This window comes from Ictalurus furcatus, chromosome 14 (assembly GCF_023375685.1).
Source record: "Ictalurus furcatus strain D&B chromosome 14, Billie_1.0, whole genome shotgun sequence".
Classification (NCBI taxonomy): Eukaryota; Metazoa; Chordata; class Actinopteri; order Siluriformes; family Ictaluridae; genus Ictalurus; species Ictalurus furcatus.
Genome location: NC_071268.1, coordinates 12,282,811 through 12,310,402, shown reverse-complemented (window position 1 = coordinate 12,310,402; position 27,592 = coordinate 12,282,811). Strand labels below are relative to the sequence as shown.

The 27,592-nt window shown below is 37.1% G+C and overlaps 2 protein-coding genes across 8 annotated transcripts in view; one reads left to right on the top strand and one right to left on the bottom strand.

Annotated features, from left to right (window-relative positions):
- The window catches only part of slc44a1b (solute carrier family 44 member 1b), a 37,654-nt gene extending 31,551 nt beyond the window's left edge, over positions 1–6,103 (top strand). For 2 of the 5 annotated variants that reach the window (XM_053641088.1, XM_053641089.1), the window contains exon 15: positions 85–6,103. In XM_053641088.1, the coding sequence (XP_053497063.1) occupies positions 85–420 (336 nt within the window). In that variant the 3' untranslated portion in view covers positions 421–6,103. The remainder of the gene's footprint in view (positions 1–84) is intronic. The other 3 variants (XM_053641090.1, XM_053641091.1, XM_053641093.1) reach the window with 3 other exon arrangements.
- On the bottom strand, positions 6,099–26,997 carry tbc1d2 (TBC1 domain family, member 2). Of its 3 annotated transcripts, XM_053641085.1 has the most exons (14): positions 26,505–26,997; positions 24,078–24,561; positions 22,214–22,361; positions 17,631–17,748; positions 17,118–17,242; positions 16,677–16,921; positions 15,901–16,293; positions 14,830–14,940; positions 13,179–13,351; positions 12,226–12,726; positions 10,422–10,542; positions 10,132–10,317; positions 9,113–9,234; positions 6,099–7,371 (listed from the first exon to the last, which is right to left on the bottom strand). In XM_053641085.1, exons 2-14 carry the CDS (start codon positions 24,555–24,557, stop codon positions 7,164–7,166), a joined length of 2,931 nt encoding a protein of 976 aa, XP_053497060.1. In that variant the 5' UTR covers positions 24,558–24,561; positions 26,505–26,997; the 3' UTR covers positions 6,099–7,163. The 3 variants fall into 3 exon arrangements, with proteins under 3 accessions (XP_053497060.1, XP_053497061.1, XP_053497062.1); XM_053641086.1 differs by lacking the exon at positions 26,505–26,997 and having other exon boundaries at positions 22,214–22,374; positions 24,078–24,254; XM_053641087.1 differs by lacking the exon at positions 26,505–26,997 and having other exon boundaries at positions 22,214–22,379; positions 24,078–24,161.
- Positions 26,998–27,592: the final 595 nt, after the last annotated feature.

Sequence of the window (27,592 nt, the reverse complement as noted above, 5' to 3'; positions counted from 1 at the left end):
GCCGGGGTCTCCAAAAATGAATCATTTAAATAATTCTTTTAAATATTAAATTGTATGTTGATTCTAGTTGTGTGTCCTTTGCAGGAGTTTGTGGAGAACAGCCGGCGGTCGGTGGCGCCGGCAGAGCGGGGACGGAGCAGCAAGCGGTCTCGTGCTCGTGAGGAGGCGGGGCTGACTGAGATGAAAGCCATGGTGAGTGTGAGCGTGACACCGGCAGACTGTGAGTGGGAGGTCCTACAGGAGTTCCTACTCTACTACCTGCTACTTTGTGTGTTGGTGGACTGGGTGCTGTCTGAGTACATGCTCATCATATGCTTCAGTCAAGACTTCATCATCTTCATTTGTGTGTGTCTACCTATTCTCACACTCTTCCTGCTGCTCACACTGCTTCAGAACACACCCAGCATGGCCACATGCTGACTAACACTCGCTATCGACATTACTATCTTTATTTGTCCTTCAATCCTTTCTTCGTTCTATACTCACAGAGTCTTTTTTTTCCATGCATGAACTCTTTATTTTGCTGTTGTCCTTCTTGCCTGTGTTGTTATTTTGTTTTTGTTTTTTTAATTTCTGGCTGTCTTGTATCCAAAGTGCCCTTGTGTAAATAGTATTTTTTTTTCTCTGTGGCCTTATAGTCACCATGTTGCTTTTGGAGGAGAGGATTTTGAGCTCGACCATGCAGGGGATGGAACTGGCAGGCAGGAAAATGAGCCGCAGTCAGCAGGAGGAAAGAGGGAGGGAGGGAGGGTTTATAAGCTTGAGCAGCGTACACACTCTCCACCAAAATGCTGGCTCTGAGTCACGTTCCAGCCCCATGGGTGCTGTCATTAAGTGGCGGCGCACACTTGGTTCTGCATTATTTGCTACTGAATTAAGGTACTCTTTGGGATGTTTTTTTTTGTTTTGTTTTGTTTGGATTTTTCAGGATTCAGGATATACGATTGGCTGTGATAAGCTTCTCTAGTGACGTGTGAGAATGTTGATATTTCTTTGAGTAATATTCAGGTGGAGGATTACAAACAAATTGAATCTTTTAGTGGTATTCTTTGGACCACTAAAGTCTCAAGACAGTCTGGTTTTCCACTATTGCTTGTCCCAGCATGTCCTCTCATTTCTCTCTAACATTCATACCTGCACTCATCCTTCAGGTTTTTCTCATTTTGTGGCATTATGAGTCTTTTTGTGGCAGGTATTTTTTTATCCCTGTTGTTTGTAATAAAAATGTAATCACTGTTTTCCTCTTAGGCGCCTGGAACAAGCTCAGCTTGACCAAAAGCCGACCATGGGACTTTTTAAAGACATTCCAAAATGTTTATTTTTACCAATGTGTAACATGTTTACTATGGTTTCACTCCAGGGAATACAATATTTTAATAAGAAACTGTAAAAAAAAAAAAGAAATAACAATGTAATGAAGCACTTTATATTGAAGCGCTGCATATTTTAAAAGGCTGATGCATTTTTCGTAGTGATGTCCTTTTTTATAAGACTAAAAAACAATTGCCATCTAGTGAAACACAGTATTAATAATGTCTAGAATCACTGTTTTTATTATGTAAAATTTTCATAACAGACTTTTGTTCCTTTCTCTTAAATGGGTTTCTTGAGGTTTGGTAGAAACCTTTGTGTCATGCAGCAATGAAGGACTTGATTGTTTTTTTTGTTTTTTTTTTAATTGTCTAACACTGAAGCATCTGTACATCATTTGCTCTTATTGATATTTTTATTACACCTAGTCACAGTATGGATGTGTATTTGGAAGGAAGATTAGAGGCTGAGTTTTTTTGTTTTGTGCCTCAGTGTTAAAGCATTGATTCCCCCCAAAAAAGATTTTAGATCTGATTGTTTCTACACATGGAAGGGAATTGCTTTACCTTTGTCTTTTTTCCTGAGAGGATAAAACCCAATGATTTAAACATCCAAATGAAAGTTGTTTGAATCTTTTAGGCTAGTGAAAGCTATTGTGCTATGAGCCTTCAGTTTTTTTTTTTTTTTTTTTTGTTTTCTTTTTTTGAAGTTTACGTTGAGCTAAATATAAAGTATCATTTGAGATTATGTACTGATGATAATTAGGATATTAAATGCAAACACTGAATTAGCATTTAGACTCTGAGACGCTGGATACGTACCACCCAGGATCTTGTTAACCGTCGTTGCATAGTTTATTAACCCTAACATATTTCATAGCTGAGCTGCAAGTCTTTAGCTACCGCATCACATAAATCTCTGGGCTTAGATGCGCATTTCGAGTGCTGATGTGAAATCAGATTGCTTGCATGTTTTCTACACTGATCTTATTGTAGATTTTTGCTCCAACTTTTCATGAATAGAAGCCCAGGACCTGGTTTCCTGATTGTGTCCAAGTACGAAGTTCATTTTTGATTATCCTACTGTAAATTAATGGCTCTCACAAATATTTAACAGTGTGGTGCTTTTGGGACACCAGGCCCTGGTCTCTCCTTGAACACAGGGTGATTTCCATAGTCCCTTCTTCAGGCAATGGGAAAGAGAAATTCTGAAAATATTACTGCATGTGAAATTTTTTATTTTTAACTCATCAACTCTGAGTAGTATTAACCTGTCACTGAATATAAGTCCACTACTATAGTTTTCTCACACTGCATCCTGTGGAGAGTCCGGGTGCTTTAAATCTGTGTGATGTGTGAGCGTCCACTTTTACTTCTGCAGCAAACTCAAGTCTTCCTACTTGCACTACATTTCAGAACCTTTTTTTTTTTTTTTTTTTGTGAGGCATCCCTGTGATACCGAGTGGCTTGGAGAGGAGAGGCACACAAAAACTCGCACCTTGCCTTAACCCATTCAGCATGCAGCACATCCTGCTGGATTAAATTGGTTGGTTACAGTATTTTTGCAGTACAGTATGACCTTCAACTGCAGAGAGCTTGTAAGCCTTAAACCAGTTCAAGCTTTCCATGACACATTCGGTATCTAATCAGCAGTGAAACTACAAGCGAGTCATTTATGTACAGCATGTGGATAGGAGGAGTCAAGATTTTAATAATTGCTTTGTAGGTGTATTCTTTATTAAAGGAGTGTTTGGAGGATTTTAGGCAACATTTGCCAGGTGTTTAGGAACTGGAACAAGGGAACTCATGGTCATGAGGGGGGTTGGTGTAGGTTCACCTTTAGTAAACAGGTTACCTTAAAATCTAAGAAATCCAGCAATGTTACTTAATGTTACTTCAAATTTGAAGTCTAGTTTTTAACATTCCTTTCTTACAAAGGTTCAGATAAGCGACTAACATGACTGAATGGTGTCAGCAGTTAGCTTTTAATGCTTCACAATTAGTGATTAGTTTGTGGTAAATACATAAGTGAAGTGGTTATGTTTTGTTTTATAATGCCGTTTCATGTTACCACATTTGACTAGCGCCACAGACAAACAGATGAGATTTGATGCGGGAAGAGCAAACACTTACTTCTCTGTCCATTTGTCTTTAAACATTCTTTTTTGTCATCACTTTTTAAAAATTAAACCATGTCATCAATTCACTAATCAGACCAGGGCAAATAAAAGAAAAATCAATAAAAGAGTTAATGTCTATGTTTAAATGCACATCAATATCCGATATTAATCGGAATTTGGGTATATTCTAATTAGTACTGAGTCATATAAACGCCGCAATCCGACTGCCCAATTCAGATTAAGACAATATTCTGATTCCCCAAATTCTGATTCCCATTCTTGGAATATGCCTGTTTTAATAGGAAATTTGTTACATGTAAACACCTTATTCAGAAAATCCATTGAAAGCAGATGTATGTGCATGCTTAGTCCGCTAGGAATTGTGGGTAGCAGAATCTCCCAGGAAATAACAGCGGGAAAGGAAAATCGCATGTGTAGATTGGCATACTTACAGCAACCATGTGTACAGGAATAGTCTGATGCCTGTACGCATATAAACATTGTATTCGGAATATGGCTGCAACCTGAATATATTTCATGTTTAGAAAAATAGAGACGCTGAACTACGGCTAGTATTTTTTCATAGGTTTATCAGTTTTGCTCCAGTATTTTTTCAAGCACTCGGTTTGGTCTTCTGAAATATATACTAGTGGACTATACTAGGAGCCCTGGAATAGAACAATAACCTCTCAAACCTGAGAGAATAGCACTTAATGTCCAACACACGCCATCTGTCAGTTTCTCACTTATTATGAATTTCACAACAATAAGAGTGAACCTACACCTTCTCCCAAAGCCTTAACTGCAAAGTTAAAGTACCTTAATATCTTAACATATACAGTATTTGTCAATTCTTATAAATTGCTTATAAAATGTGGATATCTTTTCACTAAAAACAGTTAAAAAAAATAATCACGTCTACTGATTCACTTTTGACACATTCTGATCAGCCACATGGTACCTTTGGTTAATTTCCTAATAATGGAACAATTGCTTTATGACGGATTTCAAGTGGACTTGTATAAGAATATTCTGTACAGTGTATTTGAAGTTGTAACTATACATGCTGACTGATAACAGAATGTTGATTTTGTTTTTCTTTGAAAAAGGGACCTTAAAGTGTATTGTGGTCTTCTGTTTGTTCATGTGTGTTATTCCAGGTCTTACAGTAGCGAGGAATATGGGATGTTATATAGTGGATGGTATCTTGAAAATAGCTAAAAGTTTGGTTCAGAAATATAAACAAATCAAGAAAAAAAGTAAGAATTAATGTTTGTTACAGACACAAGTCCTATGGTTAAAGCATGTTAAGAATTGCACTAAGTACTCATTTTAACACAGAGATGGCATATATGTAAAAAAAAAAAAAAAAAAAAAAAAGTACAAAAGAAAAAAAAAAGATTTAGATGTAAAATGGTTATAAACATTTCATTATGTTGACTAATTTATTCTCAAATGCTTGAAAAACGAAATTTTTCAGAAATAGTTAAGAAATGGTAGTGTGAGTATTTCTTGACCGCTGAGGTAAGATGTACGCTGTTAGCAGAAGTTGCCCTTTACTGACTTACTAAATGCGGTGTTGTGTTTTCTGATTCTGCTCTGATTGGGGAGGATCTGAGAGAGACGAGCTGATCTTGAGGCAGTGCTGAGGAACAGCAGGCTCCGGCTCTCTGCTCGACCCCACTTTGCCAAATGGTGCACAATGTAAAATTCAGATGACGTGCACAAAAGCTGTATTGTTCTAACCGCTTGTTTTGGTATTAAGTTGAGTCCTTGTTTTTCCTCTTTCTCTCTTAATTAGCATGGCGGCTGAGCAGCTGGCATGTGGCAGGTTCAGGCCTGTCACTGTCCATCAGAGAGATGTAGAGATGCTCTGCTTATAGCCAGAGCCAAGCTAGTAATGTCCATATTCACAATACAAACACACACACACACACACTGACACATACACGTATAAACACACTTATACAACCTGCATGCTCCCAGTCTGGGCTTTTTCTAACTCTAACTCTTTAAAACAATGAGCCATTTTTGTAGGACGTGAATTGTTTGGCGTTAGGATCCATGTGACTTAAACACTGACACTTCTAGAAGAATAGCTTTATTCAGTGACAAGCCACTGTTTTTATGTTGTCGAGATGTGAGTGTGTTTCTCCTCTTCATTACGGGAAACTGCGCTTCTATTCTCACCCCCATGGAGAAATAGGCCGTTTCTGTGTGAAGAATACTGTTCTGAATAGGCAATACATCAGTTTCCTTGTCTGGTGTAACACTAGCTCTTAGCTTTTACCTGCAGTAGAGTTGTTTGTAACATTGAATTAAGGGTTTTTTTTTTATATTTATGATTTCATATGTATCTTGTTTTTTAAAGTAATAAAAATGGAAAATTTTAAACATTGTCCTTAATTGTTATTGAATATGTATTGAAATCTGAGCTACCCTTAATTCCACATTCCACGCTTAGACTCAGCTGCTTATATGAGGGTGAGATAAATGAAAACTTTAAAAGTGCAACAAATTAGAACTGAATCCAGTTTACGTATTTCAGAAGGAATCCGGATACTTATTAAATGTTGGAACACGTCCATGGAACGAAATGGAGATTATGTAAAAATGATAGTGACACCTATTTGCAATAAATAATGCAAAATGAGATATATGTGTGTGTGTGTATATATATATATATATATGTATATATTAAATTAAGGTTTTCATTTAACTCACCTTTGTAGAAGGGTTTTCTTAATTTTTACTATTTTCTACTGTTTTCAAATAATAAGGACATTAATATTATAAAAGATTATATATGTAATTAAGCAGTGTCCAACAAAAGTGTTCAGTGTAATTTTAGTGTAAGATTTGACATTTTTAACAGTAATCCTTTGCACACTCTTCTTAACCAGCTTCATAAGAGAGCTTCACCCCGGAGGTTTTGTTCTTCAACTTACCAAATAGATCGAGCTCCTCGCTGCTTCTCCTAAGTTCCACATGAAAACTACTTGTTTTAGGAAACAATTTATTTTTCAGTTAAGAACTCTATTCAGAAATAAATGTGTACGTCTGTATAAACTTCACTATTTACATTTGCCCTATAAACACATTTCAACCATAAGTCTTTATCAAAATGTCTTTAAGACAATGAAAAATATATATTCAATCCTTGTGTGTCCAAACTTTTGACTGTTCTTGTACATAGAGCTTAAAAGGTGGAAACTAATAAGGAACATGTTATATGTTACACAATACGTTATACAGACACGTTTGATGATTGAGAAATTCTGTACAACAAACGGTAGTGAAAATAAAGTGCTGTAACCCGTTATATTGTGTTCAGTGCAGGAATGTTTAGTGTTTCTCATATTTTAATGAAAGAACACTTTTGTTATTAAATGAGTCAAATCTGTCCATTCAAGACATGAGGAATTTTGTTTTGTTTGTGAAAGCAGATTACGCACGTTCGCTGACTCACCGTCTCTAATCCAACAGAGTCAAACACCCTCTACTGGTAAACCCCTTCTGTTTTCTTTTCAAACATGCATTTGTCCTCAAATCTAGTAGTCTGGCATATACAGTACTGATGAAAAATCCATTAATGTCCATCAGAGAGAATCCCAGCAGTCCTCATTATTGTATTTGCGTGCTATAAATATACATACATATATTTTTGTCTTTTGTGCAAGTGCTTTTGTACAAGTACACTGTATTTTATTTGTACATCTAAGTGTTTAAATGTCTACGCATCATCATCATCCTCACTGGGGATGAGGTCCAGGTCCAGTATGCTGTCTTTGCGCTGGCTGTTCTCCGAGCTATACTCTTTCTGCAGTTTCTCCAGTTCACGGAGCTCAGCTTTAAGCCGCTGCAGGTGCACAGCATGCCGGTTCCTCACATGCTTCATCCGGAACGGGTTCAAATCCAAGAAGGCGATGCTAGTCAACTTCCTGTGATGGGTGAAGGGAACGGGCAACAGCATTAAAACTATTAGAACTGTGGGCAAAACTAACTACTGCTTTTTGAAATGTGTATTCATTCTAATTATAGTGATACTGGATGATTAAATACAAGTGCATGATGCCTCATGACTCTGTTCTACAACAAAATCCTTCCTGCTGGTTAAAGACTGCTCTTAAACATTCCCACATTCCCTCTGTGTGTTCGGTTATTAGAAAAACTGCACTGTTGCAAAAATGGCATCCAAATAGATGGTTTTAAAGTTAAAAAAAATTCTAAAGACTCAGCAGCAGAACAGTCTACAGCATGACTGGCCTTAAACTCTATACAAGTGATGCGTATGTGGTGTGGGTTTGTCTCTAGGCTGTGTGCAAGCTTTGTGAATTATACATGCTACAGTCTGTCTTCAGGACAAAAATAGTAACACCATCTAGTGCGCTGATGCAAAGGGTTACAGAGGACAGAAGCAAGTCTCAGATTAACACACAATTCAGAGGTCAGAAAGTACATGTTTAAAGATCCTCTTGGTTCACCTAAAGCTTAGGGAATAATATTATACAGTTCCCTCTGAATCTATTGGAACAGCAAGGCCAAGTTTTTTTTTTTTTTTTTGCTGTAGACTGAAAGCATTTGGGTTTGAGATTAAAATATGAATATGAGAAGAGAGTTTAGAATTCCAGCTTTTATTTCAGCTGGTATTTATATGTAGATGTGCGCAATGACATAGAACATTTTGTATCAGACCACCCAATTTGTAGGTGAGCAAATATTGGAACACATTGGACTGACGGGTGTGTCCTGTTAGATTAATTGTTTAAACAATAAATAGTTCGGAACATCTACTCCTGGTTTTAGCCTTGAGTTTCACTTGTGAAGACTGCATTTGTTGTTAAAAAGGATTAACCAACATGAAGATCAGAGAGCTATCTATTGGAGAAAAGCAAGCCATTTTGAAGAATTTTGGGTATAACATTGTGAGAGCTGTACAGAAAAAAACTTTAAAACAGTAACATCACCAAAACACACTGCCAACTCAATAAAGGACTTTATTACTTTATTGAAGGAAGGGGGGATTAAAAGGTTTTAGAATGGCCAAGGCAATCACCAGACCTTAATGTATTTGAGCAGTATTTCACCTCCTGATGATTAGACTGAAAGAGAGAAACTCCCTGAAACAAGCAATAACTGGAAAAGGCTGCAGTAAAAGCCTGGAAAAGCATCACAAAGAAGAAACCAATTTGGTGATGTCAGTGAGTTGCAGGCTCAATGCACTTATTGCAAGCAAGGGATATGAAACCAAATATACAGTGTTATTTACTTTAATTTCCTCCAATACTTGTCTGTTCCTATACTTTTGCTTACCTAAAAACTGAGTGGTCTGATACAAAAGGTTCTGTTTTATGTTGTTAAAATCTAGATGTAAATACCAGGAAATAAAAGCTGAAATCCTAAAGTCTCGTCTCATATCCACCTTTTGATTTCAAACACAAATGTCTTTTGGGTATACAGCACAAACAAATGAATTGGCCTTGCCGTTCCAATAGTTTCAGAATGGACTGTACCTTAAGTTTAAGGTGAAATACAGGTTTCAAGACTTAGAACTTTATTATGATAATTGTCTTCCTGGATTCTGAATTGTAGTAGTCCATTTTGGTTAGAAGATCTTTAGACTTATGTATTTAACATTCTATTATGTATTTCTATCACTTTTGTAGGATTGTGATTCCTCACCTGCCATCTGTGACTGTTTTGGTAAAGAAACGGAGGTACTGATAGATTTCCACGTTGTCATGGATCTTTAAAATGTCCTCCTCTTTGTATTTGAAAATAGCAAGTGCGTATCGAAATATCACCTGCAAACAAATAAACAGTCCACAGTTAGTGTAACAAGGCAATGTTTTGCATTATTTCTATAATGATAATGAGTCTTTATTGGTCACAGCACAGTGAAATTCTTTTCTTTGCATACCCCAGCATACCAGGGAGTTGGGGTCAAAGCACAGGGTCAGCCATGATACTGTGCCCCTGAGGGTTAGTGCAGCTTGGCAGTGCCAGGGCTTGAACTCCCAACTTTCTAACCAGTAACCAGAGCCTTAACCGCTAAGCCACCACTGCCCCCAAGATATACTCTAGCTATATTTGATCTAGAGTAATATCTAAGTGATTATGCTTACAGGAATACTCAAGTTCAGTCATCGATACAGTATACATACAGTCTTTTCTTTTTTTTAGGTGACAGGATTTTTCTCTATAACCCCAGTTTAATTTTAGACGCATATTTACAGCACCGTGCAAAGGTCTGAGAAAAATGTTTGAAACTACTCAGCTAGGAAACTATTTATTTGATAGAAAAACAATCAAATGAATATATAACAGCACAATAAAAATGATAATATATTTTTAAATAAGTTCATGGCCTTTTTTATAATGCACAATTATAGCAGTAGGGTTTGCTATTTTAACTCTACTATACTCCAAAGACTTGATATTTGGTTGCATTAAGTATGTAAATCAATACATGTTTAATTAGACTAAGCCTTATTTGCATAAATAAATGTAAAAATGTCACATAGCAAAAAAACTGATATCAGCATTCAAATACTAAAGATTAATTGAGCTATCTCCTTTGTTTATTTGTTGTTTTTTTTTTAGATACACTATTCTCCTGTGTGACTTAATATATTTCAAACCTTTTTACAGTACTCATTATCCTTATAGCTTAGTGGCAAGCTTACAGCACAGTGTTATACCTTAGTGCCTTCATAGAGGAAGGCATCCCAGACTTTAAGCAGGATGTCACTGGGCAAACTCTCCACAAACACCACCAGGAACCAGTTAAAAGTGACGAGGGACACGTCCACATTGTATTCATCTAAATGAGCCACCAACCGTGGCAACTTCTCTGCCATAAAGTCCTTAAACACACGCTGGTCTGCCTGCATCGTGACATATAAAAGAAACATTGAACGTGTGATCAGAACACACTGTTTATAGACATCAACAAGCATTGGGATTTTGTTTTTAGTTTATACACTGGTACCTGAGAGCCCAGAAGAGTTTTGGTGTAGTAGTCCTTAGGCATGATGAACTGCACTATGGCCACTAGACACCAGAAAGCCTCCTCCTCACTCTGCAGCACCAGCAGGGCAATAGCGGCCAGTCTGAAGACAGCATAACAGACACACACATATACACAAAAGGTACATCAACATATACAAGGGCAATTCTGCTGTACAGTTGTATGCTGGTGCAAATTATCAATGCTAATTCATAAGGTTGACCACCAGATGTCAGAATTTCCTTTCTTGCCTGCTATGTGTGTGTGTGTGTGTGTGTGTGTGTGTGTGTGTATTGGCCATTACAGAGCACTAATGAGCCAATGCTAATTTTTACAACTACTACTTGTACATACACCTAATTCTCCATCTTTAATTGAGCAGGATGCATTAAAATAAGCTTAATGCCATAGTATTGCAAACTGTCTCTTGCTACAAGTCTCTTGGAATAATCTCAAACTGTTATGATGAGGGTTACATAATATCATACACATCAGCCCTTTAAGATGATATCAACCCTGGCGCTCACATGGTCGTGTGTCTATACACACGTGTGTGCCATGTGCCATGCCAGGGCAGTGAGATTTGTGTGCTTGCAGAAATGTAGTGAATTTTAACCTCTGGATTTCTTGTGTTACTTTAGCACAGCTTTAATATTGCCCACAACAAACTATAAAGTCAGGATACGAGGCTGGCCGAAATATGAGCTTGGTGGCTTGCCAAAGTTCAAGACAAGCAAGGATAATGATGATCAGGTTTGCTTGGTTGTAAATCATATTTACTTTTGCACATATGGTGGTTTTTACAATTGTTTACTTGCAGCATAATTCTTAAAATCTTCTCTATTCTGCTTTCTAACACGCAGGTCACGTGTTTTTACAATCTTTTATTGTAGCAGGTTATGTTTTAGGCTTATTTATTCCATGCCATTTTTTATTCTCTAACATTGAAAACGTACAAAAAAATTTTTTTATAAAAAAAATATATACGTATAACTTTATACACATAAAGGTGGTTTCTAAGACACTTAGAGGTTAATAAAATATATGCTCCCGTCTGTACTATACCAAGATATAGAAGACAATGTAGATAAGGGGTTATTAATATTTTTGCAGCCCATTCAGTATAAAAAAAATATCACAGACCCCCTTATAATAATATTATAATGTAACTATTCACATATCAAACATCATATTTACTGTTTTATTATTATTATTATTATTATTATTATTATTTTATTTATTTATTTTAATTAGCGGCACTTTCCAGTCTAGAACCTAAACCATTTACCAATACACTGTATTTAAAGTCCCTCTAGTTAACTTCCTAGTTTGTAAATTTGTGGTTACATTCATGTTGACATTATGCATGCATGTTGATGATAAACTTTATATTAGGAAATGAACAACTTCTTCTTTGTGTGACTTGCACAAAACGACACTTTTGAGTGACTGCCACAATTTTGATCAAATTTAACAGTCATAACAACGAAATAACACCTATAACAGTAGTAGTTCTTGGTGAGCTCCATCATTACCGTTAAGTTATTAAACACAAACTTCCACCCAATCAGGACAAGGAGGTGTCTCTACTTGAAAGTCTATCATATTATACGTATGTACTTTGTGGGTGAGGTTTGGAGGGAACACTAAGGAAGTGGCTGTAACTATTTGTTTTAGAGTTTCAAAACAGCTAGTTTCAGCTCATTTCTGACAAAAAACAATTCAGACTAGAGCTTTAAAACACTTATGTTGCTCAGAGAGTGTTGTGTTTGGTGTGTGTGTGTACCTGTTGAGTCCCTGACAGTAGCCGACAGCTGGGTTCTGCCAGGAGAACGCCAGCAAGACTCTCTGGAGCTTCTGCAGCATTGGACTGGAGGGTGATGAGAAGCTCTGGTTGGTGGTGAGTGTGCGGTGCAGGTCCAGCTGGATCTGCCTGGCTGCCGAGTGTGGAGTGGCTCGGCTCTTCTCGCACAGCTGCTGGAAAAGGTCAGGGTGGCCCTGGCGCAGTGTGTGGGTCCTGACCCGCACCATCCAGCGCCACACATACGACCTGTACTGACGCGGGATTCCTGCTCGCACCAGAGTCTTCAGCTCCTCACTCGAGGAGAGAACATCAGGAGAACGACCTCCCAGAAACTGAGTCCAGCGGGCCAGAAGTGACCGGTCACCAGTTTCCTGCTGGAGCAGATTGTGAGAGCGGATCTCCAGGGCTTGGATTTTAGCCAGCAGTTTCATGTCCTCCACTTCATAGTCGGGGATGATCTTAAAGCCGTACTCATCGTATTCCCTGAAGAACAGAGCCATGTGTTAGTCAGGACTTATGTGATTGTTTTTACACTAGATTTGAATAATCATAGTTACTATGTCTTTGTATCAAACCAAACAATTTGGTTTAGATGTATGAAGATTTGGATTCAAAGATTAGGGAATTCAAGTATTAAGGTTGGACAGAATAGACCAAAAAAATCCATATTGCATTTATCTATTGCTTGAAGTGTCAAGGTTAATCAACAGCCTTCAATAATTTGACCAAAATTTGGAACGCCACAAATTTTTCAACACACTCACAGAAAAAAAAAGGTCAAATTGGTCAAAAGTGCAAGCTGCTGCAATACCATAATGACAAGGTTTATGAAAATAATAATCATAAACACAGAATTCTATAGTAAGAGTACAAGTTCCTTAAGCAAAACAACTGAAGCTTCATTATGTATGCCCTTAAAATGTTTTCACTTTTACCTGATAGTGTCGAATCTGATGACATCTTTCTGATCGGCCCGTAGTGCCTCTTCTATTAACTTCCTGATAACAGCACTTTGCTCGGCATTCAGTTCCTTATTCTCCTGGAGTTTTCTTAGGACTCCCAGGTACCTGCTCTCCATCTGACAGTTGCTGGCTTCCAGATAGGCACACTGATACACATGCATACATATACAAACACAGATACTGCAATTGTATTGAAAGCTACAGTGCATAGGATTGATGAATGTAAGTCAGGAGACAGTACAATATGATGCAATACAATATGATGCAATACAATATGATGCAATACAATATGATGCTCCTGAGATGCTGTGAGTCACCCTGAGAGTTTTGTAATAGTGATACTAATTCACAGTCAGTGCTGTATTAAGGGTGCTGAGTCTGTCTTGCTGGTAAATTTGTACACATCCTGTATGTCATACACCAGCTCAGATACATCAAACATCAGCACACTCCTACATTAGGCATGAAAGAAGTCTGACTTCAGAGTGACAGACAGGAGCTGGCAACTTGGCAGTGGTGACTCAATGGTTAAGGCTCTGGGATATTGACCAGAAGGTTGGAGGTTCATGCCAATCTTCTGGTCCCAGCACTGCCAAGGTGCCACTGTTGAGGGCTTGAGCATTGCCCTGAACTATATTTGCTCCAGGCAGGGGTGCTGTATCATGGTTTACCATGGTGCTCTGTCCTCTGCTTCCTAACAAGCTGGGATATGCAAAAAAAAAAAAAAAAAAAAAAAAGAATTTCACTGTGCTGCAGTGTGTATGTGACAAATTCTCTTCTAATCACTGAAGTGAGAGAGGGAGAGAGTTAACAAATGGGAGTCAACGTGAGATTCAATATAATAATACAAACTGATTCAGGAATTCAAGCTTTTTTCTTACTGAAGGGGTGAGATATTTATTTAAAGCTGATAAATTGTCTGGCTAGAGAATTCATGGTAGCCAGCTAGTGACTAAACAAAAGGTACCAGGTTCTCTGTAATTTTGTATTTCAAACTCGGTTATATTAGGGAAGAGTGAGTCATCCAGGACATCTGCTTACCTACTGCTTATTTACTGCCCTGTGTTTTGGCTACCATGCTAAAACTATTCAGGTCGTCCCTGGCAGTTTCAACAGGTTAGAGAAAAAAATACACTGATAAGATAATAAGATACACAGTTGGGGTAAAAAAAAAAAAAAAAAAATTAAAAAAAAGCTTTTAGTTAACTAGCTAGAGTTCGTGGGTTAGTTTGTGTCTATTGCAGACTGTACATTGTTGGTGTCCTTAGTGCGCATTATTCATATGGGGTACTAAGGACACAGATTATTCATACTGGGAAGCATCCTTGAATTCTCATTGAATGTGTCCTGACATTAAAATTAATCCACATGGTCAGGACAGACACAGTGCAACTCATGTTATGAAATGTTCTTCCATAAATTGCTTGCAATAACAATTTTCTACAAGAATCTGTGAAATTCCAGATGTTTTCAAAAATTGTTATCTTCAGCTTGTCAAACAACTGTAGACAATGATGTCTAGTGAATAATTGCGCAATCGTATGACAGATTAACTCCGTCAACAAGTGATGCGACTTGAAATGTTTGAGATTTTTTTAAACAAGTGGCAGTGGAGCGCCCTCACCTTCACCATTAGCGATTTCTCCTGCTCTGAGCTGTTCTGCCACAGTTTGGTCAGCTGGTAGATCTCTGAGTTCAGGAACTTGTTCTGGGTTTTGTAAGCTTCCATGTCATCCTGAAACACATCAGAAACAAACCACATGTTTTAAATAAAAGAATCTACTTCATAAAACCATTATAGATTCTTACTAACAAAGACATGTGTGGATATTTGTTTGTGTGGATCATGCTGTTAGCACATACCACAAAACCATTATTCTGTCTAATAAATAATTTGTGTCATGCTGTTAATGTGCAAATAATAAACTTGCAGTGTTCGTATACAATAAACGGAAGACACAACATGCTGGAATTATTCCTGAACATGCTCAGGCAACAAATTCAAAACAAATTTCTCATGTATACAGCTTTTCAGGATTTCAAACTTCTTTCCCCATTTGCTTCCTTTGTTTATTATTTGGATCTGCTGTGTACACATGTGGTTTCAAATGACTATAAACTGGCAGTCTAGTAATGTGGGTGAATCCCAGATTATTCAATTTATACATACGTTATATAACTATAACTATTCATGACAATTAACATGAATATATTGCCATTATATTAACTAAAAAATGTTTTCAGTTTGCTTACTTCTTATTTGTAAATTCTATTAGTCTGAATTTTTTTTTTTTTTTTGCATTTATGCTACATATCTGCCATGTTTTCTATAATTTTGGTTTAAAAGGTTTATTTTTACACAGTATATACAATCACTTATTTCTATATCTATTCAATATCTATATCACCTGACAGCTTTATTTGAATAATTCACTGTGATTAGCTCATGGATGGAAATAACATACAACACTACCCAGTGCATCACATGAGATTCATTTGAATGCCTCATTGTGATTGGTCCACAGTGACCAGTCAACATACAGGCACAACAGACAAAACAGGAAACATACTACCTGGCCACCCCATTGTCTGGCTACATCCTTTCTTTACCAGTGAATTATCATATCTAATCCTGCTGACACTTTGAACTACATACTTTAAGGTGCTACATTTTTACTAATCGGCATCAGCTCACCTTGAGGTTGTCCATCTCCTGTACAAGCTGCCTGAGGCTCTCTGAGCTGATACGGTCAGAAGAGATGGTGTGTCCTGGGTCAGCAATGCATGCAGACATTTGCTCAGATAGTTTGACAATGACCTCCTGCTTGGCCTGGTTCTTCTCCATGAGCATCTTCACGTTGTCCTGTATCTCTTTCACATGTGCATCCCTCTCCTCCAGGCTTCTCCTCAGTCCCTCGTTCTCACGCCGCAGCTGCTCCAGACGCTCACGCAGGTCTGTGGTGCAGCGCTCGCTGTGACGCACCAGCTCCAGACGCTCCTGCTCACTCTCAGCTGCAAGGTACTGAGCACACGCACGCTTCTCCAGCTGAGCTGCCTCCAGGGCTTTGTGCAGCAGCCACACCAATTCCTAACAACACACATACACAGAGCTGGATCAAGTTCTGGTTCAGGGGTGTCTGGTGTTAATGCGCTAGCAGGATAAAAGGACAATGATAAAGACATAAAGACATCGATATTAGGTTTAATTCTGAAATGTCTCCATCCTTTTTATTAAATTTCAAATGTCAAATCATTCCCTACTGAAACATAATTGTCCTGTAAAGTTGCGGATTCAGTGGTAATGACAAATATTGAATATTTCAAGTATTGATATATTGCTCAACCCTAATAGTTTCTTTGTCAAACTATTAACAGATATCAGATTTTAGCTTCCCATTTAATAGCATGTCCAGCCATCACTGAGAAGGTTATAAACTGCAATTCCTATCTATTATTATCTGTAATCTCCACCTTCTGGGCTTGGACCTCCACGGCCAGTGTGAGATTCTCCTGTTTAAGGCGTGACAGAAGGTCAACGGTGTTTGCCTCTTTGCGGTCGAATGGAAAGGTGGCAGAGTTTGTTTTCTTAAGTTTCCCATTGGGTAGCGTTAGAGATGAACCGTGGGTCAGGAGTTTTTCACAAGGCTTCTCACACTCCACTTCAGGAGGCAGACCTGAGCTCGGAGGTGATGTCTGGGCATGGGAGATTTCAGGGGCTGTGGAAGAGTGGGATGTAATTAGATACACTCAAGATAATGCATTGCAATTATAGATATGTGTAAAAAGTGTGTCACTTTTTCATAAAATCTCCAAATTTTGGTTCCAGTCTCCAAGTTACCTTCAAAATCTGACCAAGGGGTGTTTCACATTGTTTATTTTATAAGGAAATATACATTTCATTGTATTGCTTACTAGTTGTACTGGAGGAGGGATTAATTCCTGGGGTATCAGCCAGGGTGGCTGGTGGTTCTACCCAAAATACACTACGGCCCATTTCCGTAGATGGCCGGCGAAGGAGAAAGCTCTGTACTGAGTTTCTGTAACACGCACACACACACACACACACACACACACACACACACACACACACACAACATATTAGTACAGTTCACTAGGTCAGACATTTAGATCTTCTACTTTTTTGACTCCATTAATTCTGTAGGACTGTAATAGGTTGGAAACGATGAATACAACATGAGTGCATAATGTTCTTAGGAACTTGAATGATCTTATGGTGTAATACAAACCTCAGCTTCCTTAAAAGAGAAAACAAATGGAATGCCCATCACTAAAAAAAAAACCCCAGATGTCTTTATTTTGCAATAAATAAAACTACACCATTATTATACTCTCTTATACTTTAAACTAAGATTAAACAAGTATATTCTGATCTATTCTTGTAAGAGACCTGAGTCCTGCACTCACTGTATCTCAATGAGTGGGTGTTTAATGGACACGTTGAGTGGGTTTGTTTGTACAGGAACATTGGCTGCTTCCACTCCAACCAGACCGGACGGGATCTTCACCATGGGCAGGAAGTTTTCTACAGTAGAACAAAACAAAACACAGCTGAATCAGCACCTGATTGTGATTATGCAACCTGGTACAGATCTTGAACTAATATATATGTGAACACTACGTGAAACCATACTTGGAGTGAGCTGCCCATATGAGTGAAAAACGAGGAGCGCATCTGTGTCAGATGAACCTTGCTTGGTTTGTTAGGTTCTGAAATGAATTTTTTATTATTATTTTTTAAAATTATTTTTAATGAATCGCTGTGACCACAATAGGATGCCATTCTTTTTTCAGCCGGTCAAACTATATAAAGCATAAACGGCGGAGGGAGATGCATGACACTATATGTGGTAGCACATGGTAAAATAGTCAGTGAATCCACAAACTTTTCCACTCGAGGTAAACGCTCTAGCAGAGTGGAATGTAATGCAGGGCAAAGTGTTGTCACATAACAGCATGTCTAGCAAACCTGTAGGTGAGTCATTGTTAGTGAGGAAACACCCAAAACTGCTTAAAACTATTAAAGCTAAAACTGACACTTTTGATTTCTGCAGCAAAATGATAATACTTTTCACATAAATGAACAGTGTGTGAATTAATATCCTTTATATCAGAGAGCTGCTAAATTCCCAGAAATGATTTCCCTAACAGCAGCTCTGTCATTAGTACCAGCTGTAATTCAAATCACAGGTTTATATTCAATTCAATTCAGTTCAATTCAATTTTATTTGTATAGCGCTTTTAACAATGGACATTGTCTCAAAGCAGCTTTACAGAAACATATAAACACAGGATACAGATTTTAAGTGTGTGAATTTATCCCTATTGAGCAAGCCGGTGGTGATGGGATATTAATGCACTCAATATTAATATAAATAGATTAAAGAGCATGCTGCTGTTTAACAATGAAAATGTATAATTATAGACATGGTGATGTTTATTTAACATTTATGGAAGGTGTCTCCAATGTCAGCGCTGTTTAACATTCAGAGGTAAAGCTGTTCCTTTAGGTTTTTTGCAAAAGGGAAAGTCCAAGGAAGGAGGACATTGCTAGTTACAAGATGCATTTTTTTTGTCTTATTAACTAGAGAGAGAAAAAAACGAGAAGCCGGAGAGGGAATGACGTTTATATCGTGCGTGATAACAGGAGCTAACTGAACAACATTAAAAGTAATAATAAATGGAAAAAATGACAGCATGTTGTTTAATAAATAGAGATTAGAGATTTTTTGCTGCTGTATAAGAAGAATAAAACATTTTGTGCTGTTATAGGAAAATAATCATAATGTTTATTGTTTTCTTATAAAAGTACACCATGTTGTGTGTACTATATGTTAAAGCACTGTGTAAATGAACATATATGCAAAATATTAACAAACCTACAAACATCTATTTGCATGAAGTTAGTCAAACAACAGTTTGAGCTCAAAATAACCTTAATCCATCTGCAGCTATAATATTATGCAGTACAGAATTTCAGAGCTTTTACATTTGGCAACGTTCCCCTGGCAGGCCACCTGTTTAAGTGCTCCAGATATTTGTTTCTTCACTTCCTGTAATAGTTACTGCTATGTGAGTCTGCATCCTGCAGCTGTGCACTCATACAAGCCCACTCAAGATTAAGTACTCCGATTTACAATAGGTCTCACTTCTTATGCAATGTAATATTGCTAATCATCTGTATGTGAATAGACATGCAAGTGAGTAAGGCTGAACTGAATGTGATAATTTGGTAGTGTAGGTCATAGCCCAGAGTTCATGGATTATCAGAAAAGATAATCCTACAAATGATGTGAATTATTAGTTGTCATTTATCTGGCATGCCTCTGGGCCATGTTCAGGAAATACAGTAGATGCAATTTGCAAGCAGTGCAGAAAAAAGCATCAGAGCATTGCAACAGCATCCGAATCACGTTTCCACATCACACCCACCCACATACTCTATATTCACAACAATCCCCTCATCAACCCCTTCATTTAACATCATATAGTGGTTCAGCTCTTCTGGTTTAGACACACTCTCACATACAATATATGTGTACTGTGTACATGTGTACTGTATGTATTATATTAGCTCATAAGACCAATGTTAATGAATTTGCAGGTCAAAATGAAAGTCGATGAAAGAGCTTCGAACTATTTGTTATGCAATAAAACACTCACTGTATTCATTTCCATATGACCGGTGGGGAAATTTTTCAAAAAATTTTTTTTACCCACAGACAAATAATATTACAAACAGTCAGAATGACAGTGCTCATTCTTACATTATATTATGGTGATATAATAGTGATATGCCAATAAGAAGGCAGGAACCACTTGCTGGCCAAATCTACCAGTGAACTCCTACAGTGTTCATGTAATTACAGTATCATTAAAGTAATTACAGTGCAGACAATAATTACTGCCCTTGAATGTGCTGAGATCAGAAAGATATAGAAATGCATAAATCTATGTTTCCAGCCTGCTTGTAACTGAAGGATGAGTCAGCAGCTAACTTGATCAGTTTCATATTATTGGATGGAAAGCTGGGAGTAATATAGGATTTTAGCCAAGCCTAACTGATTTCCAGCTAGCATTTGCCTGACATTTATTGGACCTCTCTGCAGCACTAACAACATTAACGTAATTTCAATGGAGCACAAAGTTCCCCAAGGTACCCACACCCTCCTCCTGTTCTCAGAACGATTACAGATAAGGATAGCTCAGATTAAAATACTGAAAACATTCCAGATAACTTACATAACACATCTGTAACTCTATGTTGAAGTATGGTGAAAAAGAAGCTGCTTTAGAGAAGTTATGACAGTTTAAATATGGAAGGAGAAGGTTTTGGATTGTGCAAACACCGGTCACATGTGACTGGTCAGTGATCAGGTCTGTAGAGGGGTTTTCCCGTGCTTCCTGTGTACACTTTGCCAGATGTCTTCTGATTACTACACACTCACATGCATGCATATCCTGTCCCACTTTAAGTTGTCCATAATTTGCCATGATTACTCATTCCCGGAGATAAGAAGTAAACAATGCAGTCTTATTTTGGGTGTGTACCTTATTTTCAGGCATAATCGTAAAACCTTTGCTTTAAAGAGGTTTTAGTAAACTGTGTATAAACTTTTCCAATTATGGATGTCACTTTACACTGGTTCACCATTAAGTTATGATATGAAACATAAGCATAATAAGCATAGAATGATTTATATAGAATTATAAATACTACCACCACACTGGATTTTTGCTACACTATTTTCTGATTGAACATCAGGTGATTACAGGCAGCTAAGGTGGTACATGATTTTAGCGAGAATACAGGTGTAACGTTAGATAGTTAGCTAATTTTCAGATGTATGCCAAGCAACAGTAAAAATATAGCAAAGTGATTGTTCAGACTGCTTTTCATTATTTACACCAACCAAAGAGTCCATAGACCAAGACCAGTGTTAATGAATTGACAAGTAAAGGTCATAGAGTCGACATGAAGTGAAAGTAATGCTACCAGAAACATGTGTTTCGTGCCCTGGGTCCGTTCTCCTTCAGTGAGTTTGTTTTTAAGCTGGGGGAACGTTATTCACGTTTGGTCTGACCTCTGCTTTAGCTGAGTTGCCAGAATTTTTTTCCCACTGTACTGCCATAACAAAGAGCCAGCAACAGTAAATGCTATGGTTAACCCATAAAGTTGGCACCTCTGTGACTGAGCACTCCTTTAAGTTTTACTTTTAGTTTTGTCTTTGTCTGTCTTTAGATTCAGGAGGTAAAAATACGCCTAGTTCAGTCATTATAAAATTAGAATGATGTTAATTGGTAGAGAGGGTGTTCAGTGTTCAGTGACCTGTTGATTTACATTTCTTACTCTTGTATATGCATACGTTCCATATTAGTTTTACTGTAGTTACTGATTCATTTATAGCAGTTACTAAACAGTATGCCTCAAGATGAATAACTGAAAATATTCTAAGACTTAAAGGGGTTGATCTTTGTGCTATGATCCTCAGGCAAAATACACCATATGGCCAAACGTATGTGGACACCTGACCATTATATGACTATATGTGTTTTTTTCCCCAAAACTGATGCCACAAAGTAGCAATCACACAATTGTATTACATGTTTTTATATCCTGTAACATTACAATTTTCCTTCACTGGAACTAATAGGCTCAAATAAAAGCAAGGTTGATGAAGACATGCATTGCACCCCAGGCCTTCTCACCCAACATCAGTGCCTGACCTCACTGATGCCCACAGCCACAGAATTCAGCCACAGCAATATCAGCTGAGTTTCCCCAGACCACCACACACGCCTACTCTGCTATACTATTACCAAATGAATTTTCACTTTCTATTAAACTACTTCTCTATCACATGGAAGACAGTCTCAAATCCCTACAAAAAAAATCCCAACTGTATACAAATACGAAGTTTGTGAATGCCGTGCTGCATCATGTGTTGTCTTGTGATTTATTAATCTTGTGATAGTTCTTTTGTTCTTACCAGGGCAGGTGTCTAAATACTGCTGGCCATCCTGTGTGGGCTTCTCTGGCATTGGCAGTGGGGAATCTGCACAAAGCTGCTCTCTGTGCTGCCAACGTCTCAGCTGCAGCTGCTGGAGCCAGTACATCTTAGCATCTCTGTTTGCTGCCTGAAACCAGATGCTTTACTGAGACACAGATGCAGCTGTTCACTGATACAGTTTAAGCGTATAACAATGTACAGAACCATATATCTTTGCCACATGATACAGTAAAGCCTCTGTAGCAAATGTGGAAAACTTAGTATTCCTGAAAACTCCACTCGACAGTTGTAGTTAAATTATTCCCTTAGATACCCATGATACTAAAATGTATATTTATATATAAAAATAGCACATTAATCAAATGGTCCATATTGTTGATACCCATGAAAAAAACTTCTCCATCCTAAATAATCAATTCACCACCTGCATATAAAACTCATTATAAAACTACATGCTGATTCAGTCTTCAGATATACACATTATTCTCCCTGTTTTACTCCTTACAGCATCAGTATTTCATTCCAGCTGGTACCCATGCTTTCTTTCAGGTTCCACACAATAATTCATATACTATCGTGCCAGTAGTTGTGTTAATGTTCAGATGAACATGAAGCATGTGAAAGTTACTGTATTATAATATAGGCTTCCATGACACATTTCTATATTAACAGGACAAGTGAATACAAGAGAATTGGCATTACTAATCGTAATAGGTTGTGCCGTCAAAGGGAGTCAGTTATTGTCATGAGAATAGAAGACATTTCTTAAATTCATGCCTAATAATCCATCTGAGTGTACTGCTAGAATGAGTTGCTGCTTGGCAGCAGCATGTTGCAACATAGCATAGACAAAACAAACATGAATCCAAGGGCAACCGTTTTAATCATTCCAAACATGACTAATAAAACATTATAAATCAGTGAATCAGTGCCCATAAAATGGTACTAAAAAGCTGCATTTTTCTTCTACAAGGTACAAACTGTTTAAACTGTACTCTTAAAGATATAACAGCAGTCCTTTAGATGCAAAGACGTACCCTAGGGGAGCGTGCAGCGATCTGTGACCAGTGTTTATACTTAATTCCAGCAATTTATCAATTATTATCAATTTATTTTTACTTATTAATGTTTATAGTTTAAAATGTTTATACTGTAGTTACATTTAATGTTATGGAACATCCATGAAACAATTAGTTCCTGTTATCACCTATAGCAGCTTAGCAGTTATAAACAGTTCTTCACTTGTCAACCATTCTTTTATCTCTCTCCTGAAGTTAATAAGAAAAAAAAAACATACCCACACAGCATGTCATGTTACTGACAAACTGGAAAGCACAAAGTTATCTGTCCTGAAGACTTTCCTGTGATGGAAAACTTACTCACTGGAAATGGTAAAGTACTGACACTGGAGACTGACACTCCATAAATATTAAATAAACATCTCCTTACAGAAATCTTCACCATATAAACAATTATACGTTTTTCTTTGTTAAATAACACCATTTTTAAAAATCTGTTTATTATTAGGCTTAGATGATGTAGCATTTTTGTGATACAAGTGGGCTGTTGCTATAGAAATATGAGCTGTTATTATAGAAACAGTAACATATAAGAGTGAGTGCATTAATAGAAATGCTTTAATATACATGAGAATATGCTTATAAATATATACTCTGGCATTACTGTTAGAGCTGCTGTTAATGAAAATTAATCAGCACCTTCTGAGAATTCAGTCATGCGGTTGTAATTATTTTTAATAATAATAATAATAATAATAATAATAATAATAATAATAATAATAATAATACATTAAAGCTTGGTCAAAACTTGATGGTAAGCATACCTTAAGTATGAAAGTGCGCTCAGGTGTCTGAATGTGGAAGGTCCCCTCCTCTCCTTGCAGTGGGTAGCTAAACGTGGCATTGCGCAGCTCCACTTTGCCAAGAGGGTTCAAGTCCTGTGCAGTGCGATAATAAAACAGCTGACACTTCTTCTCCTCGTAGGTAAACCAACGACATTTCCAGGTTTTCAGGGGCCCAGCCTGCTTGTGGAGGTATCCACAAAGCTTAGTTTTAGAGGACAACTCAGAATCTCTTAAACAGACAGCAGTGCTCTCTGGCCTTGAATTGACGACCTGTGAGCCCTCCTTTCCCTCATCCCCTGTCAACAGTCCCATTATCTCTGTGTGTTTCTCCTCCAGACTCTCAACCACACTGGCCCTCTCTCCTTCTGCTACAGACTTATGTGTTTCTGCCAGAAGGGGAAGTAATTGAGACATGTCAGCACTATTGGAATTTCCTTTAGAGCCTCCCTCTCCTTCCATCAGGCTAAAAAAATACAGGAAAAAAAAAGTTCAGGAAAAAGGGTCATTGTTCTAGGCTATATTTACAGCACACAAACATGAGTGTTTTATCAGTGTTTTAGCTGCATGATGCTACTATGTGTGCCTTATTTTAAAAGAACAGAGAAAATGGGTAGCATAAGCTGGTAAAGTTATGTCATAACCAAGGCTTTAGAAATCATTAATTTAACCTTGCGTCAAATACAGACGCTATTGTGAATAATGGTTATGCAAATGTGTAAGGTTTTGTTCCAGTCCTGCACATAAGCTTGTACTGTTTTTAGTGATCAGCGATTTGAAATAGTACACTCCTGGGTAAAAAATGGGTCAAGCCCAAAATATCAAAATATTAAGATTTTAATGGTCTTAACAACAAATCATTGGTCAGAAAATTAGCAAGAATTAAGCAAATGCACTCCTGAGACTTCCTGTCACCATTTGCTCGTTTACTTTTGCTTTAGTGAACTCTGGGGAAAAGCTAGAAACAGAGAAATTCTCTTATATATCACTTATATATAGTCTTTTTGTACGCAAAGGTAAAAATCTAATGTTTGATGTAAAATTCAAACTAACAAATGTTTGGGTGCACAAAGTTAAAATACAGTAAAAAATAAAAGAAATCAAATAATACAAAAGAAAATGATAAAACGCTGTCTGTAAGTTTACCCACAAGACTTAAACATTTAAAGAAATCAACGGGAAAAGCGTCCCATACTAAGTTACTTTATCTATTTGTTTAATTCTTTCATTTCCTCACCAATGATTTGTTGACCATTAAAAGCTTAATATTTTGCTATTTTGGGCATGAACCATTTTTATTTATTTATTTATTAATTTATTTTTGCCCAGGAGTGTAGAATTTTTTAAAATGAAAAATTCACAAGCACAAACAAACCATGTTACGTCTCTTTAACTGTCTATGTCTTTATTTATGAAGCTTTAACTTGCTAGCTGCCTTGGTGGAAATCAAAACAAACAATAGAAACCCTCATAGAATTTGTAATGGTTTCACTGATGATAATTGGAATTGGTTTTAAAGGAAATTGTAATGGTCCCTGTGGGTCTCTACTGGTAATTTGTTGCCTTCCATTGGTGGCATGTTATGTCTAGTGAATACCATTAAGGACCAGTAATGGTAATGGTAAAGTTTTTAAGGGTTTAATGGTTTGTAATGGTACTTGTTGTTAAAACATTAAAATTTCTGTGATGGTTTCTATTGTTTTTTTTCAGCAGGTTGACTTAACTGTCAAAAAATTATGGTTGTATAGTATGTATTTTTTTAGCCTAAATAATACACAGTTACTATGGATATACAGTAAATTGTAGATTAGCCACGTTACTAAATTATTACATATACTGAGACAAAAATGGCTTGTTATATAGGCAACACTTGAGTATGAAATGTGTTATTTCCTTCAGGAGAGTGAGAAATGGGAGAAAATATGTTTCTTTACATTTCTCTCACTAATGAATCAAAGTATCGAAAGCGAATTCGATTTGTTCAAAGGAATCGAATCAGTAAATTGACTCGTTGTTTAATGGGGGCATTGAAACGCTCGTAATATTTTATCAAACTGAAACAAATCAATCAGAACTGCCAATCATCGTCAATCATTCAACAACTTTACATTAAAACAACTCCTACAACATACAGTATCGGACTATATGTATATATTTTTAAAAATAAATCAGGCAACGCACTCATGATCACACAACCGAATCTTTTTCATTGACAAGACTGTGTATCGTTTAAAACATAAATCTTATATGTGTTTGCGAAAGCGTCCAGAGATCAGGAAGACCATATCGGATCTAACACAACCGAGAGCAGTTTACTGATTTACAGTGAAAAACAGAAACATATACAGACACTTTTAACTTCTTTAACACTTGCTGTAGATATTACACAACTTATGAAAAGTCACTAACCTGTTGTTTCTGATCAAAATCTCGCTCCTTCCTTTAAGTCACAGGGTAAATCCTGAGATCATGTTCCACTTCCTTAACATAATGCCCCTTGGAATGGTGGTTAAATCCCCCAAAGGCGAGTGAGTGTGAGATTTCAGGCTGAGCAGCGTTTAGACTTGTCTCTGTATGAAGCAGGAAGAAAGCTGAGTGAGGCTTGCTCTTTCTCTCAGACTGTGCCCATGTGCTGCTGTGTGCCAACAAGTGTCACAACTTCAGCAATATAATGCAAAATAATCTGCATGTCATATCAGGTTGAACCGGTTGACTGTGTAGCAGAAAACAGACAAAAATAGGAACTGACCTCTTATACAAGGTCCCTATACTGTGTTCGCTATTTACATGTGGTCAGTCTCCCTCCTGAGTTATAATTAACCTTCTGATTTTCCACATAGATGTTCATATGATTTTGCTTTAAATATCTTTGAAATTAAGCTACAGCAGAGTAACAAGTAAAAATCTCCCTGCCCCCCCCCAAAAAAAACAAAAACAAACAACAAAAAAAAAAAAACAAAAAAAAAAAACAATAGAAACTCTCATAGAGTTTGTAATGGTTTTAATGGAATTGTATTGGTTTTAATGGAAACTGTAATGGTCCCTGTGGGTCTCTGCAGGTATTTTGTTGCCTTCTATTGGTGATATGTTATGTCTAGTGGATACCGTTAAGGACCAATAATGGTAATGATTTTAATGGTTAGTTGATGGTTTGTAATGGTATTTGTAGTGGAAACCATTAGAATTTATGTGATGTTCTATTGTTGTTGTTTTTTTCAGCAGGGCTGTGAGGAAAAAAGATGGAAAATGCTATATGTACACTAAGCGTACTAACCGAACACACTTGCTGCTATAAATTAAATATATTTGTCTTCATGTTCTGCTCCTAGCATGTTTGATGGAAGTAATCAATTGACAGACTTTTCTGAGTTGAAGTGGATGTGTTACATACAAATGTATGTATTATCATTCTAGTCAGCATGTTCATGCAGGTCCTATGTTTGTTGGTAATGGACTGGTTTTTAGTCCCCCATTAGGCCACCCAGATGATGCAAAAA

Coding starts and splice junctions, on each gene's coding strand:
- tbc1d2 (XM_053641085.1), bottom strand. CDS start 24,557: ATGGAAGGAGAGGGAGGCTCTAAAGGAAATTCCAATAGTGCTGACATG. Junction 13,352..14,829: donor AGAAATCGCTAATGGTGAAG/GTGAGGGCGCTC, acceptor CATGTGTATCAG/TGTGCCTATCTGGAAGCCAG. Junction 10,318..10,421: donor AAACTCTTCTGGGCTCTCAG/GTACCAGTGTAT, acceptor GTCACGATGCAG/GCAGACCAGCGTGTGTTTAA.